The following is a 16,614-nucleotide window of genomic DNA, read 5'->3' as shown; positions in this document are numbered from 1 at the left end:
GGATTCGCCGTACAATTTGAACGAGATTGCTTGAATTACGTCGCGTTACGTACGTCCGATCACGAGGATTCGCACGCATCATTCAAGAGGCGCGGTTTACACGACACCCATCGTACGCACCGCTCGGTGAGTTACGCAGCTTCGAAACGAACGTAACGCGAGCTTCGCGCGTTTCCTTGCTTTTACGTAACTTTGCGATCCCGTCTCGCACCGCTCTGTGTCTCCCACCCGTTACAATTTCACCGGGTGGTTTTGGCCATCGGCCGTGTCTGTCCTTTATAAGCGGACATCCCCGACGGACAAAACGCAGAATCGTATCGACAAACAACGCAGTTTGCAACGCACAGCACGCACCAGTCGTCGTCGTGAATTTTTTTCCAAAGTAACTTGATCGAGATTAAGACAGACCGAATCCAAGATGCGCTCCCACGCAATCGCTGTGAGTGATTATTTATAATATACACGTATTGTTTCGTCGCGTTTAGATTTTCGGCTTTAGAAGTTCTTCGTTGGTTTTGTGGTGAGTGCGCATAGCGTTAATTTTGTGCGCGAATTCTGTGATTAGGAGATCGCTTTCGAGAAATTATCTTCAGATTCTACGAAAATATTCAAACCGTGATCTCATGTAATTATAATAAATTGCGCGCTAATTCGGATATTTGATACTTGAAATAAGGCAAATAAACAACAACCATTTTTTCAAAAGTAGATTTCTTATGTTAATGTAGAGATAATCTCAATTGACTATTATTGGATTTGTAGTCGCTTCCAAATATTCTGTAAAATCACATAGTATTTTTAAATGTATTTTTCTTAAACAGTATTTTTTCTTACGTTAATAAGATCACATAAACTTTGCCTGTAACATTAAAATCCTTAAAAGAGAAAGAAAATAAAAAACAGATCGCGAGAAACTCTTGAATCTAAAAATCTAAAATCTAAATGAATGTCCGTCACCGTTTGAATTAGAAGCATCGTGCTTTTGCATCACCGTTATGCAAAATAATATGAAAGAAACGGCAAGAATGGTGGGTAAAACGTGGGTAAAAAAAAAAGAAAAGAAAAAATACTGTGCATTTAAATGACCTCTCGGCGCGATGCACTTTCGACATTACAAGCAAACCACAATTCCCTCTCGTGTTACAGTTGCTCGTGTTCGGAATAATGGCCGTGGCTTTGGCGTCGCCGTTACCGGGGGGCCATCATCAGTAAGTGCAGTTCTTCTCAAAAGATTTTATCCATATTTACTGTTAAATCAAATTTCTTACTAATATCTTTTACTGCTTCTTAAAAAATTATAACATATATAATATAATAAAACTATAATTTGAATAATGAAAATGGACATATATGACATTATGTACAACAATAATTGCACTCGCTTCAGTGAACATTTCGTGATCCATGTACCTTACAAGGTGCACACGATTCATCACCATCATGTAAAGAAAGTGCACGTACCGGTACATCACGTCGAGAAGGTATCCGTTCCCGTTCCGTATCCGGTGCATCATGTCGAGAAGGTACCTGTCCCAGTACCTGTGCATCACGTCGAGAAGGTACCCGTACCTTACCCGGTTGTAGAAAAGGTTCCCATACCTGTTCAAGTACCCGTACATATACCTGTGCATGAGGAGAAGCTACATGGGGGTTGGCTTTAGAAAGCCAACAGCGTTTAATCTTTGGCTTTAATCATCTTAGGGGTTTGTACTATTTATTTTCAACTTGAACGAAATTACGATAATTGATATAGTAAAACCAGAAGATAAAATTAGAAAAAAATATATGCACAGTAATCTCTTGTTAACACTTTTAAATGATAAAAGTTAATATAAACAAAGCTCGAATGATATAAATTAAATATTGAAAAAGAAAGATTAATTAGAGCCTATAGATGCAGTAAGTATAGTGCGTAATAAAATAGTATTTTATTTCATGGAACAATAAATAAATGTCGTATTCTAAATTATTTATTATACGAAATAAAATGCTATTTTATTTCGTCTCACTTATTGTGTCTAGATTCTAATTGGTCTATCTTTTTTTTTATATCTTATTTCTATCTTATCTTATTTGATTTTTTAATGAATTTTTATTTTGATTATAAGAGTATAATATTATACAAGTTGATTCTACGGTTCATAAACGATTGATATTTTCAGGTTATCATGTATATATAAGTATATATATAAGGTGGAATCTGAGTAAATAAAAGTTTTATAAAATTCATTCTTCTTGATACGGATCTATTGATAAGAAGTTTTCTCATCGAAATATAAATGAGAAACCGAGCAGTACAAAATTACTCGAACCGCCTGTATAGCATTTAAAAACTTAGGGTAAGAACCAAATACTCTATATACACGCGTGTATACTCACAAAGATACTTGTACATATTTTTACATTGTCATTATTTTATATAATAAACATGTGATAAAAAAGAATATCCTGTACTTGATATATCTGTGTTCTCTGCTTTTATCAATTAAATGTACTTTTAAAAATTTCATGTTTTAAATACCATCTTGTAAATACCATTAATATCTAATCATTATCATTTTTTTTTTATTAAATTATGGATATATTTGTTTTAGTAATTTCTTAAAATCATGCATATCATTTCTTCGGAACATGTTAGAAAAGGAGAGAGAAAGAGAGGAAAGAAATAATAATCATACGCTTATTTTTAGAAATATATGTTCCACACAAGAGAATTATGGGCTAAATATTACTTTCTATATAAATATATGTATATATATATATCATATATATTAATTTATTTTGCAAAATTAACAACGTAAAACAATAATAACAAACAAAGTATCAAGTAACATAATCATGACTAAATAACTCTACCGTGATAAGTTTTTTAATCATGGAACAAAATGACCGCTCATTATTCGTAATCATGATGTTCATGATCCTTATGATGATCTTCGGATTTTTTTACCGGTATGTAAATCTTCTTCTCGTGCTTGTGATAATGCTTGTGGATATGATGTGGCATATGGATGATGAAGTGAGTGCTAAAAACAATTTTGTATTTTTTTTTTCCTGAATATTCTTATTATATCAATGTTATATCTACAATATATCAAAAGATTTAAGCTATATAATATTTCTCTGAAAAAATATAGAAACATCAACAAAATTTTAATGGGAAAGAGAATTACTGTTCGTGACCATGGCCACCGGGATGCGGCGCCGTTGATACCAATGCCACTGCGACGATCAGCGAAAGTAAAACCTAAAACAAAGAAAAATATTACGTAAAATGTATCATAAAAGATTTTGCTTTGGAGAATTCGAAGAAAGATTGCCGTCTTCTCTTCATGCACTTAACATTAATAGAGAAATATTAACGATTTTTTTTTTAATTTTTGGTCAGATTAGAAGTAGATCGTAAATCTTGTCTTTCACGGTAATGTGATCGGAGAAAGTACGTTTCGATCGTATACTAGACTCGTTAGGAAATCAATTCGGAAGCGGTAGTGATCGAAGCAGACGTAAAACTACAGTTATTAGGTGAAACTATGCGCGGCTAATAAATTGATCATCGCGTGCGTGCATGTTATCGAAGCTATTCGAAATAATTTTATTTTTCTATAGAAAAAAATATCTCATTTATATTGTATTATTTTTAATTTTGCAATTTTTTTCTCGCTAATTTAAATTTTAAAATAAAGATTGGAAAAAATCAAATTAAAAAATTTTTACCAAAAAATCTGTTATTAAAAAATAATAAAAATTTATCAATTTTCAGATAATAATTACATTATGAATATCCAATATTTAATATAGTTTTTGTTTGAGAAATCACAATTCGTCACTTATAATTATCTCGCCATTCAAAATTACTATTTTCTTTTCAACTGTGCGAAATAATATTGCAAAGTTAATCTTTAAATTAAAAGTTAATAACTTGATAAAAATGAGAATACTGCTATTCGCAGATATCTTTCTGAAATATTTATATATCTTTGAATCTTTAGAAAAACACGGTAAAATTCAGATATAATAAGTATCTATATACACAGAACAAAATTTTTAATGTGAAAAATAATTTTTTTATTTGATAAAATTTTGATGAATTATTTTTATATTAAACGCAAAATTAAAGCGGATTGTTTAAAAAAAGCATAAATTTGTCAGCTTCTTTGAAGCTAACCGTCATTTGCGTATTCAGAATTATATCTGACAATGAGACAGAAATAAATAAGAAAATGTCACTTTTCGAACTATCCATGCGAATCGCTTCGTCTCGTGCGATCAAACCAACGGATCACTCAACAAATTCACATCCATAATTTCATTGACACGCACATGCGTTCCGAGCTTGACCATATTCACACGATATAAACGCGGAATGGACGTTCAATTTCTCCGAGACTGCAACTGTACGATAACTAATAAGAGTGTCTTTCGCATCAGCCTTATAAACAGAAACATAATCGATGAACCGTGTATGAGCAGTGCACTGGAAACAGTTCCTGATTGAATTACCCCGCCCCAAATCACTCTCACTTTAGCGAATTTTACATAAAATCTTATGTGCGATTATTTGCGCGCGCATTGTTGCGAATGCAATTTTCGCGGACTTCCTGCAACTTCATGCATCAGTTAGTGGATATACCGATTGCGCCTTCTCTCTTTCTCGAGCATGATATCTATACCCTCGTATTATCCAATTATACACAAAGAAATATTAAACCGGAAATTTGTGTCGGAAATGTAGAGCCGACGAGATTTCTCCTTCGAATGGAAATCGACGAATTATTCTTCAATTAAAGTAAATTAATTGATTTTAGTTCTCGTAGAACTGAATCAGAATACAATAGTATCAGAAAGTAAAAAAAAAAGTTCAAATATGAAACGGAATTATATATATATATGTATATATATATATATATATATATAAATTGTTAAGACTGAATAATCTAATCTTATTAATATAAATTTGATCTTTATTAATCGCTTACGGAAATGAGCAAATATATTTTTTAGATGACGTTCTACGGGATGTATTTTGTTGCATCTTCATTGACTCGTTTAATTTTTGTCTCGCGGTTCCTCTCATTGTACTTAATAAAGAGATCTTTTCCAATTAGTAATTATATTTATTTAAAATTTTTTGCGAATTAACGCGAAGCTTATTATATTCGCTTTAGTGCTGCTTCGCAGTGCATGTACGATATGTGTACGCATACGAGTGAAATCGCGCCTTATTTATCATATGATTCGTTCTTTTACTGTTCGCTTACTTTCCATTTCGAACTAATCCAACATCAACGTGTGTCTTTACGATCCTTATCATGACGGTTAAGAGCTGACGATGATTGAATCATTAAGTGAAATTAATACCAACCAGAAAGTGAAAATTATATTTAAATGTTTTACTAAAAAAATAGCAGGATATGTATAATGTTATATAATAATAATATATTTATAATAATAATATATCTAAATGTTAAAATAAATTTCTGCAAAAATAAAATAATAAAAAATATTGAGATCAAACAATATTATTTGTCTCAAAAGATACTACAATGAATCTTCATTGATATCGATGCAAGGTGTTTTTAGTAAGTGTATAAACACCGCGTATTTAGCCACCAGAAATGCAAGCAAGTACTTCGGGTTGCATATTCTTAGAAGTTAGCAACTTTACTTTCCTAAAAAAATCATCTTTGTTAAAATATTAATAATTACAGCAATTAGAGATTGTTCCATTTTATTCATTATAAAAAATTTTCCACTTTGATTTTTATCTTTAAAGTTATACACTTAAAAAAAAAATTATAGAAGAATTTGGATTATATTTTTGGAAAGAAAATATATAAAAATGAAATCCATTCTCTCTCTTTTCTCCTATTATTGTGACATTAATATAAACGCATAAAACGTATTAGTTTATATAAATGCATTCAATAATTTTTCTGCGAACAAAATAATTAATGTTATGATGTCGGCTGATATTTTTATATTGTAAGACATTAATTATAAGTGAGAATACGCGAAATGCTATAATTTATGTGCTAGCTAATCATAAGCTTCCTATAATGTTTTTCATATCATTTCTCGTGATTAATGACCATAATAATATTAACGGAATGGACAAGTATTAATGTAATTATTAGGAATTAGTGAAGAAAAAATTGAAAAATATGAGTGAAAGCGGAACATTTTCATACCTATATACATAAATTACAATGAGCATTTTCAAATAACATATACCACTAACATAAAGTTATTTATGCTAGTTATTTTATCAATATTATCTCAAAAAGCAATTTCCTTCCGAAGAATTGCTTTTAACTTAATATTATTCGAGTGTTAGTTATTTTTAAAATATGCAAAATTTTATCAATATATATTTATATTCAAAACTTTTATTTTTATCATGTGATATTTATCCGTTAGATCTTTCTAATATTTTTGCCATTTAAACAAAAAGATTTTTATTTTTCTGCGATTCGTAGATAAAATTAAATAAAATTATACATTTATCAAACAATTGTAAAAAATTATAATACTATGAGGAAATGATTAATATTCTATTGATACGGGAAAAAAAGATACAGTATGATATATTAAAAACATATAAAAAACTTTATTAAAAATATAACACACACAAAATGCTCTATTTACAAAATGTATTATATGTACAAACACAACATGTTGCTTTCGAGTATGCACTCGGTCGGTGAATCGCAATTGCGTTTATATGTGATATTAACCGTCAAAGTGCTGAAGAGGCACGTGAAGATCTAAAATTGAAATGCTTGCCGGGTTTAACTATGAGGTATATAAATTTATAAATATGGTCGTGTAATAATGAATTATGGCGATATACGCTCGATAGCTATATTTTATCGCAAAATATTATTTAAGTACTTTGTAATCTTTTTTAACGATTACTTGAACTTAAATTGTTAATATTCCTGATACTCTGATATTATTTCTGGAATTGTCATCAACAGTAAAATCGATAATTGCAATTATAATAATTATTATAAAGACTCGTAATATAAAACTTATGATATGACATAAATAAGTTCGAATATTTAAATCATATTTAAATAAAATTGTTTACGTCTGTAATTGTTTCTCGTAGAATGTCATAAATCTGTCTTTATCGTAAGTTAGTCAAGTTAAATCAATGTGAATGTCAACTTGAAAATTAGCAGTTTACTGCTTTTCTTTCTTCTATAAGCAATAAAGAAAAAAATGGTTTACGTGATCATAACGTCAAACGTATCAGTTATGCGTGTGTGTGTGAGTCAAGTTTTTCCGTCCATTTGTATTCATAATGTAATAGAGAAATCTATAATATAAAAAATATCTCAAAATTTCAAATAAATTTTTTCATCAATTTTGTTTCGATGTTTAAAAAAGCTATTTCTGATAATGATCTATAGTTTTTTTTCGCGTTTCATAGCTTTGTGGAAGAATATAAATTTCAGTCGTGCATGCGTCAGTTTTTTTTGCCGTTATTGAGTTACAGTTACTTTGTCGTCATTTCGTCTGTGTCTTGTAAAAATCTGCTGCAAAATCAGTAAAATATTGTTGCATTTGATATATATATTCTGTCATTGATATACTATCTGTCAAAGATGGGACTAATAAAAATGAATGTCTGAAAATTTAATAGAAATATGAAAAGAAATTGTAAAAACATTTTGCAAGTTTGTAAGTTGAAAAATAATAAAAACATTTTAAATTATTTTTTAGCATAAAATGATTCCATCAATGAAAACAATCAGTTTTACTCGATTGACTGTTCATTTCGTCGAAATATAGAAACTATTATAAGAAAACATTATCACACATTATCGCACATCATACTTTTTGATTGTTACATCATAATCAAAGTGATGAGACTGTGATTATTATTAAAGAATATTCGCATCTATATCGATCAATTGAAATAGATCTTTCCAATGCATTCTTTGCTCAACATATTGGTCATAGCGCAATCACTCTTATTTTTTCTTGTGGTAACCGGAAAAACCACCACCATGACCTCCACTGTAACTATCGCCGCCGCCACCGCCATGACCACTTGAATACGAATCGAAGCTACCGCCAGAACTATAACTGCTTCCGCCATGGCCGCTGAAAGATTTTATATTGATATAAAATATTACACATGCGGATGTATATACTTATATAAATTTGAATAAAAAAATTGAGATTTTTTTTGCATTCGCGTTCTAATTATCTCTTTGCATCAATCACAATCAGCCGTTTGCAAATTGCTTAAATATTTACCTGCTACCAAAACCAGACGATATACTGTTGCCGTAACTGCTGGAGCTAATATGATGATCATCGCCACCATGTCCGCCCCCAAATCCACCGCCAAAATCGCCAAATCCACCACCTCCGTATCCGCCATCATGACCGCCACCATGACCGCCTCCATTACCGCCACCATGGCCACCTCCAAAACCGCCACCATGTCCGCTGCTATATCCTCCCCCGAATCCGCCACCATGACCGCCTCCAAAACTGTCACCATGTCCACCACCAATGCCGCCTCCATGACCACCTCCAAAACCGCCACCATGTCCGCCGCCGCCGTATCCGCTACTTCCCCCAAATCCGTCGCCATGACCGCCTCCAAAACTGCTTCCATGTCCACCTCCGAAACCGCCGCCGCCGCCGCCGCCGCCGCCGCCGCCATGTCCATGATGTTCGATGATAACACCGCCACCTCCATAACCGCCGCCTCCAAAACCGCCGCCTCCATGACCACCGTTTCCATGACCACTATCAAAACCACCACCACCGCCATGTCCTCCGTGTTCTATAATAATACCACCCCCATTGCCGCCACCATATCCGCCACCTCCATGTCCACTGTCAAAACCACCGCCTCCGTGTCCGCCACCGCCGCCGCCATGTCCATCATGTTCTATAATTATACCGCCGCCACCACCGCCATGACCACCGCTTCCGTGACCACCTCCATAGGCGCCTCCGCCGCCATAACCACCCCCGCCGCCATAACTACCCCCGCCGCCGTGGCCGCCGCCGTGGCCGCCGCCGTGGTCTATGATAATATCCCCACCTAAAAAAAATCATTATCTTAACATTTTATTGTTTGAAATTTTGATTATAAATGTTTTCATTAAAAAAGATATGATGTAAATTTATTTAATTTAACATATGCACAAAATAAATCATAATTGCGCGCTTTTTATCAAGAATTATATTTATAATTAACTAAATTTACGAAACAATACTTTATATGGAACAATGTAAAACGAAAGTAACAAAAATTTCTAAGATTTTTTTATAAATATTCATGAGAATACATTCTCTTTCTCTAAATATTAAAATAGACAATCTCGAAGTTCTTTCTGTTTGTTGCGTCATTAAATTTTGAATTGTTAAAATAATGCGGTCACTTGAGGCATTTTTAATAACTTCTTTATACATATGGAAGCAAAACTTTCTTAGTACTTGTAAAAGAGAGAATAGACAATACTCAAAAACTCGATCTACCGTGTGCTGAAAAATTTGCTGTTCAATTTGCTAACGTCATCGCATTTTAATTTTATTAAAATTTTATAAAATTAAAAATTTTTGGCGATTGTTCGCAGTTGCTTTTTAGACAATATTTGCAACGCCTTTTTGTGCCAAATAAAATATTTTTAGCGTCAAAAATTTATTTTATAAAAAAGAAGATTGAAATATCGAAAATTTTATAAAGAAAAAATAATATTGAAATATGTCTAACATAATTCGGTCTTATACCTCCGCCATGGCCACCTCCAAAACCTCCACCGTGACCTCCTCCGTGACCTCCTCCGAAGCCACCTCCGAAGCCACCGCCACCTCCGTAACCTCCTCCGTGACCGCCACCAAAACCTCCGCCATGGTCATCTCCGAAACCGCCTCCTATGTCGAACCCAGGACCGCTGACCTCGATATGATGATGATCATGACCTCCGCCACCGCCTCCACCTCCGTGACCGCCGTGATCCTCGTATTTTATAATTTGCTTATCGTGATGTTGCACTACTTCTGGCAAGTGTATCTTTATATGTACACTGAAATATAAAAAGTATGCTTAAATCGAGGAACGTTTTTAATTAACATACTTTTCTTAAGGTGTTGATAATTACTGACGCAAGAAAACTTTATATTGTTTCTTTCATACGTTTCTATATGGATTAATTATGTATATCCCAACGTTAAACTAATCATTCACGATATGAGTCTTTAAACAGAATAATTGTACGATTCGATAGCGTAATAAAAATCTATAGCGCTTATTACGAATAATTATATTTGCCGCGAAAGAAAGAGAAAGAAAATTTTTTATTTTAAGTACTTCAACGAAGCATTACATCCTTTATCAATTAACACGTCGATATATATTAATAATATATGTTATATATATATATATATATATATAAAATCTTGCTAATAAATTCTTATATAATTGGAACTCACTGCTCATGTCCGAAGGTTGCAAAGCCTACTGATAGGATACTTGCAAGGATGAGAACCTTTATCTGCAATTAAATAAGTCTTCTTAATCATTTATATCTTAAATGTACATATTAATTCAAGAAAACATGTTTGTTTGCTTTCTCGATTTCCTGTATTATTTATAAATAAATCGTTTAACTATTACTTATAAGTATTCTTTAAAAAATCGGATCAATCGCGTACATAACTTTCACATCTTATCAAGTCTTTAATACTGTCATATAAACATCAATAAAAAATGATTGAGAATTTTAATCTATAATCACGAAACTGTCGTTTACGTAGCCGCGATTTGAAGAAAAAAAAAAAAAGAAAAAAAATCCGCTGTACGAAGACCATCTCCAAGTATCGCGAGATCTCTACCCCTTTATTAATTTCTCGGCAAACGGTAACAAATAATTTCCGTCCGTTTGTAATTTCTTACGGTGTATTTGGGTCCCATGCTGGTATCCAGGACACGGCCGGTCACCCGGATCCCTTTCCCTGCTTCTTATTTCACGCACAGCTCACCACGGCGACCGGACATACACTGTCATATATTTGCGGCCACGATCTTACCTATATATATACCGGGAGGAAGTACCGGAAGGAAAGGGTGGGGATGAAACGAAGAAGTTCATGGGTACCACCGGACGTGTAACCATCAGAAGAGCGCTCCGAAAGGAGCCGAATAGCGAAACCTGGTGGGTGCATATCCCCCGGCGGCCGCGTACTCCGAATACATATGTACTCGACAGATGATGTTCCATGTACGTATATTGTAGATGCATGTAACGCGTTTCTCATGAACGGGAATAGCCATGACCCACACACAGCTCTTACCCTAGAGAAATTTGCGTCTGAGCTTTCTTTCTCGATCCTGCCGACGCATATAGACGATATACGTATCGATATTTGACATCGCAACCTGATAGCTGCCAGCTATATTTTCGGTGATAAGGGCATATTTTGCAATCAACGAAACTTCTACGAAAATTCTACAAAATTTTAAAAATAAACAGGTTATTATTAACAATAAGAAGAGAATAGATTTTCTCTTTCATTAATTTAATTTTATTTTAACAAATCTTGATATTAATAGATCAATTGACGTCTTTATTAAAGATAACTCAGTGCGTGGATTGATATTCTACATATGCAGCGGTGATATGCGCATTGTATTAACAGGTTGGTTTAATTTACAGCACGTCATATACGCGAATATAAATAAACCTAAATATCAGCATTATTATTGCTATTATCGATTATACTACATTTTCCCCGATTTCCACAATAAAATGAACTAGAAAATATCGTCAGCAAGATATAACTCTTGAGGTTTCCGCTTCAATATTTCCAATATAAAAGAAACGTACGTTTATAACGCCATATATGAAAATACTATTTTACATACATTTATTACATATAAAATATATATCGCTTAAAATATATATCGATCTTTATTCGCAAATTTATAATCATCATACGTAACAATCCCCATTAATATCTTTGACAAGACATATTTATATGTGTGTGTGTGTGTGTGTGTATTAATGTTATTTTAAATAATAAAAGAGTATATAAATTACATAAAAAATAAAAATATAATTCTGTAATATTTTTTTACATTATACATAATTCGTGATGTTAAGAATTTCATTGTAAAAAAAAAAAAAAAAAAAAAAACCCCTTTTTCTTCGCAAAGTATTTCTAATCTATAATAATATAATTTGTGCTTATATACGTATTAATATAACCATATTAATACAGGCACTGATATGATTTAATTCGATGGTAATACTTACTTAGCACGCGTTAATATGCATGAAGAATGTTATATGCGCGAGAGATTAATCGCAATCCGTTGATTAAATCTATCAAACGGGTTATAATCGATTGCGGATATTTAGCACAAATAGATTTGATCATACGAATAATAAATAAATAACGCAAAAACATCGTAGATCTGAAAGCAATGCATATTCTGATGTAATTGAAACTCGTATACGACACAATATGACATATTTATTATAATTTTATCAAATCTGCTGTTTTTGGGTTGTGATGTGGCAGATTTGTATAATGATTTACAAATTCCTATGAAATTTATATAAAATTTATTTAACTAATTATTTTCATCAAATTATTTAATTTTATTCTTTAATTTAAAAAATCCTTAATTATTTCTGATCTCTTTGATCAAAAATGCATGATCTTCAAAAGAAAAAGTCTTCTTACTGAAAAGTACATTGTGTAAAGAGTCGAAACAAGAACAATTCATTTAATGAACGTATAAATCTCGCTAATTAGCAGAATTCTAACGGAATATTGTCTCAGGTGAGAAATGTTGTGAGTAAAAGGAACGACAAGTATTATATTCATGACGCATGTCAAATATATATGTTTATGATGTCGTAGTATGTAAAATACAAGTTGATATAATTTAAATAGAACAAAAAAAAAAAAAAGGAATGAAATCGATGAATTAAATAATTTTCCTAAAATAAATAATAATATCGTTTTATAATTGTTGAGTTTATTTATTTTGTGTATTGGAAGTTTTATATCGGAAAGAAAGTGCAGCAATATTGAAACATTATGTATATGGTATTTGTCAAGTTTATTGTAAATTTTCTTATAATTTGATTTTTATGACATAAATGTTACATTTCGTTTAGAAACTTACACTGGTTAAAGAATTATAGCGAAATGAATAAATAATATTTTTCTATATAAAATATCCATATAGTAGTAGTAGTTGTAAAAATTCGTTACATTACTCTCACCTTTCTCATATAAATTCCTCTCTTGCAACGCAAGACAGCTTTCTTTACATGTTTAACTTCTCTCTCTTGATCGAATTCGTAGGACGAGATAATTGAAACGTCTGTTTTGATTGAAAAAAGTTTATATCTTTTCTGTATGTTAGCAATATATTACAAAATCAATACCTGAAATAAGTTAAAGTCATAATTGATAATTTTTACACAAATAAATTTCGAAACTTGCATTTAAAAAAAAAATGTTTAATTATTTTTGCGTATGTGTAATCCGTGATAAATAAATATAAACATAAAAAAGTATCTCTTTCTTCAGTGGCAATTAAATAATAAAATATTCTGCAAAGATATTTTTATATTTAGTTATAAAAGTTAAGTTTTATAAAAGCAAAATAATATCGAATTTTATTTTACGTAAACAATGAATTTTTAAATTTATATGATCAGTATCACAATCTCTCTATCTCTCAAAAAACTACTTTCCTCTATCAACAATTAATTAGATCTAAAATATGCATTGAAAAAAGAATTCGCGAAAAATTGATTAGTAAGAGTTTGTGAAAACAATGAAAGCAACGAATCTCGATCTAATACATACAACCTTCTACTTTCTCAAATCATTATATTTTATTGCAGCTGAATGGCTTCTTACTGGTATATGTGTATACGAATTTAGAGATTCCATTACAATCACACGTACGTAAAACAATAAAAAGAGCAAGCACTTGAGTAATTCGCTAGATTTAATCGCTGGGAAATCTTTGTCGATGCAACCATGTGAAAGCACTGAATGACGATTTGCCGCATACTTTTCAATCATGTCAATGATTCTCTATACAGTGTCTTAGAAATATAGGTTATTAATCTATATTGTCTCTGAAATTTTTTTTATTAATTTAGTTATTAAGTTGATTTTTTTGACAAAAATATTGAAAATTAATAATTTTTAAATTATAATCTATATTAAGAAAATTAAAATAAATTTTCAATAATATAAATAGATAGATCAACTTTATCTTTCAATCTATTTCAAGCAGTCTTCAAGCAGATTTGAAGATAAACTATGCAGATATTTAATGCATATTAATCTGATGTTACCATAAATAATATAATATTATTGAATTAATTAATTTTAAGGATATTTTAAACAAATATTTACAAAAATATTATATTTTAACACAAAGTTAGAAATTTTTTGATAGATATAATTGATAGATACAATATCTTAATAAAAAAGTAATAAAATGTTATTTTATATAATTAATTTGTTTTCAATTCACAGATTATTAAGAGTCAGCCTTAAACATTGAGAACAAATACAATCAATAATTATATTTATTGATATTTTCGCTGGAAAAAAATTTATAGATGAGAAGATCTGCGATACTTTATTTAATCCGTGACGCGATTCTACATCCGCGTATATCTGCCTATTCTATATATATAGGACATTAATGGATTTCGTACACACATACACATGTACCGTTTCTCGCGCGCATAGACATATCGTCGAGTAACAAAATAGAAAGTAGTCAGGAACACACGAGTGGCAGGCAGATAGGAGGATAGGGCGCAAGGAAAGGGAGAGTGAGTGAAAATAAAAGGGTGAGAGCGAGCGAGGAGAGCGGGAAGAGACGAAAGCGCGTGGGGCGGATAATCGTGAAAGGCTCTCCGGGGTCTACATAGTGTGTGCCGCTTCTTATCCTTTCACTCTTTTCCTTTATCATGTGTGTTTTAGCCTGTACAGTATAAATTCCGCAACGGAACAGCCGCTCGATGCGGACTTCCTTTTGCGGCAAAATGCCTATGTTGGCCTTGATTCCCGTAGCAGTCTAGCATTGACACGGTAATCTCCGTTATATCACTTGACAGTTTAATGCGCGAAATGTATACTTTTGTGAAACTGACATGAAATTTTTCTAACGAGAGCACGTTCAACTCCGCTCTCTCTCTCTCTCTCTCTCTCTCTCTCTCTCTCTCTCTCTCTCTCTCTCTCTCTCTCTCTCTCTCTCTCTTTCTCTCTTATTTTAATGAAGCTACCATTTTAATTAGATAGACTTTGTAGAGCGAACCAAAGTAATTGCGAAAAGTTTTTTCGTTTCTGATGATATCAAGATTCAGGAGTCGCGCGTAATATCCATATCTGAAATTCTAATTTATGTATAGAAATGTGTAAAAATAATTAAGATATTGTAATGCATAAAAAGTAATGAATTGTCATGCGACCAATAATCAAACATCACTCTCTTCGTTTATAAGAATCGATGATTATGTATGTCTCACCTATGTCCGATTGAAATAAACATATTCGCTAATAAATTCGTGCCCTTACATTGTCGTTACATCCGTACAGACGCGAGGTTTGCCATTAACGCATCGCAAAATGTTGCTTGTTACATCTAAGCTTATACTCTCGTAAATATTACATACATTACACGATTCTATCTGCATCGCAAGCCTCCTTTTGCATGCATCAATTGATGCACAGCTGTACGGTTCTTCGGCAATTCGAGCCGATCGACGACGCTCGTTCCTTTCACCTGCTTCCGAGAAACCATAGCGAAGGTGCAGCGAACGACCTTACATTACAGTCAAGATCAAGATCAATCTTTCGGCGGTCGGTATTATACGCTTCGCCGCCGTACGGTATAATTAAACGTAACATATTCAAAAGCCTTCAAGTGAACATCTACTACATCCTTTCTCAGCGTTTCCCCTCAAAAAAATCTTGCTATAATTTATCGATTAATTTTTTTTTTATTATCAGATACCTAAACTGTAATTTTTTTGACGCGATAAAAAGTATTCGCGTATAAACTTTCTTCCCGAAAAAAATTTTAACAATCTATATTTTTAGAAATATCAAACAGTTAATCTGAAAGAATCCGAAACAAATTAGAAACTTTTATATCAAAATTTCCAAATTAATTTGATAACAAAATTTAAAACTACAAAAAATAATCCATCACTCGATTCTTGATATCATATATTGTTAATAAAGTTTTTTGATCGATGTACACGCGAAATTTGGTAATCATATCGGTAACAATACGCGAACATTATAAAAAACCGTATTCTTAAGCAAACAATTAAGTCATAAAAAACCCATTTGTTTCATTCATCGTTGACATTGATTGTCGTTCCTCCTTTAAGCCCTTTCCCACAAGATTCTTTCACTTTCTCTCTTCTTCAATCAATGCCCTTCTTTTGCGGATTACACAGTCGTGAGCGGCATCTACACATCGTATACACGAGACCATCGCGTCTCGTTGCTAAGGACGTTGCTTTCTCGACTTTCAAACGTTCAACCGGTCATCGGTCTTCCAGTGAAAGTAACTAGAACGAAAGAGGA

General features: G+C 32.1%; 2 protein-coding genes across 2 annotated transcripts; one reads left to right on the top strand and one right to left on the bottom strand.

Moving 5' to 3' along the window:
* The first annotated feature begins 369 nt into the window (after window positions 1-369).
* On the top strand, window positions 370-2,180 carry LOC138936435 (uncharacterized). Its single transcript, XM_070301857.1, has 4 exons — window positions 370-439; window positions 1,147-1,208; window positions 1,388-1,559; window positions 2,163-2,180. The coding sequence occupies exons 1-4, from the start codon at window positions 419-421 to the stop codon at window positions 2,178-2,180; spliced, it is 273 nt and encodes a 90-aa protein (XP_070157958.1). The 5' UTR covers window positions 370-418.
* Window positions 2,181-7,982: 5,802 nt separating this feature from the next.
* Window positions 7,983-10,945, bottom strand: LOC138936434 (uncharacterized). The gene is made up of 5 exons (XM_070301856.1): window positions 10,928-10,945; window positions 10,465-10,526; window positions 9,763-10,058; window positions 8,272-9,073; window positions 7,983-8,115 (listed from the first exon to the last, which is right to left on the bottom strand). Exons 1-5 carry the CDS (start codon window positions 10,943-10,945, stop codon window positions 7,983-7,985), a joined length of 1,311 nt encoding a protein of 436 aa, XP_070157957.1.
* Between the last annotated feature and the right edge of the window lie 5,669 nt (window positions 10,946-16,614).

This window comes from Polyergus mexicanus, unplaced genomic scaffold (assembly GCF_030449975.1).
Source record: "Polyergus mexicanus isolate NDT 795.1 unplaced genomic scaffold, iyPolMexi1.0 SCAF_9, whole genome shotgun sequence".
In the NCBI taxonomy this organism is placed as follows: Eukaryota; Metazoa; Arthropoda; class Insecta; order Hymenoptera; family Formicidae; genus Polyergus; species Polyergus mexicanus.
Note: the sequence above shows the minus strand (reverse complement) of the source record. Positions and strands in the feature narration are given on the sequence as shown.

Coding starts and splice junctions, on each gene's coding strand:
- LOC138936435 (XM_070301857.1), top strand. CDS start 419: ATGCGCTCCCACGCAATCGCT. Junction 440..1,146: donor TGCGCTCCCACGCAATCGCT/GTGAGTGATTAT, acceptor CTCGTGTTACAG/TTGCTCGTGTTCGGAATAAT. Junction 1,209..1,387: donor TTACCGGGGGGCCATCATCA/GTAAGTGCAGTT, acceptor CACTCGCTTCAG/TGAACATTTCGTGATCCATG.
- LOC138936434 (XM_070301856.1), bottom strand. Junction 10,059..10,464: donor GCAACCTTCGGACATGAGCA/GTGAGTTCCAAT, acceptor TTTATATTTCAG/TGTACATATAAAGATACACT. Junction 9,074..9,762: donor TGGAGGTGGCCATGGCGGAG/GTATAAGACCGA, acceptor GATTTTTTTTAG/GTGGGGATATTATCATAGAC.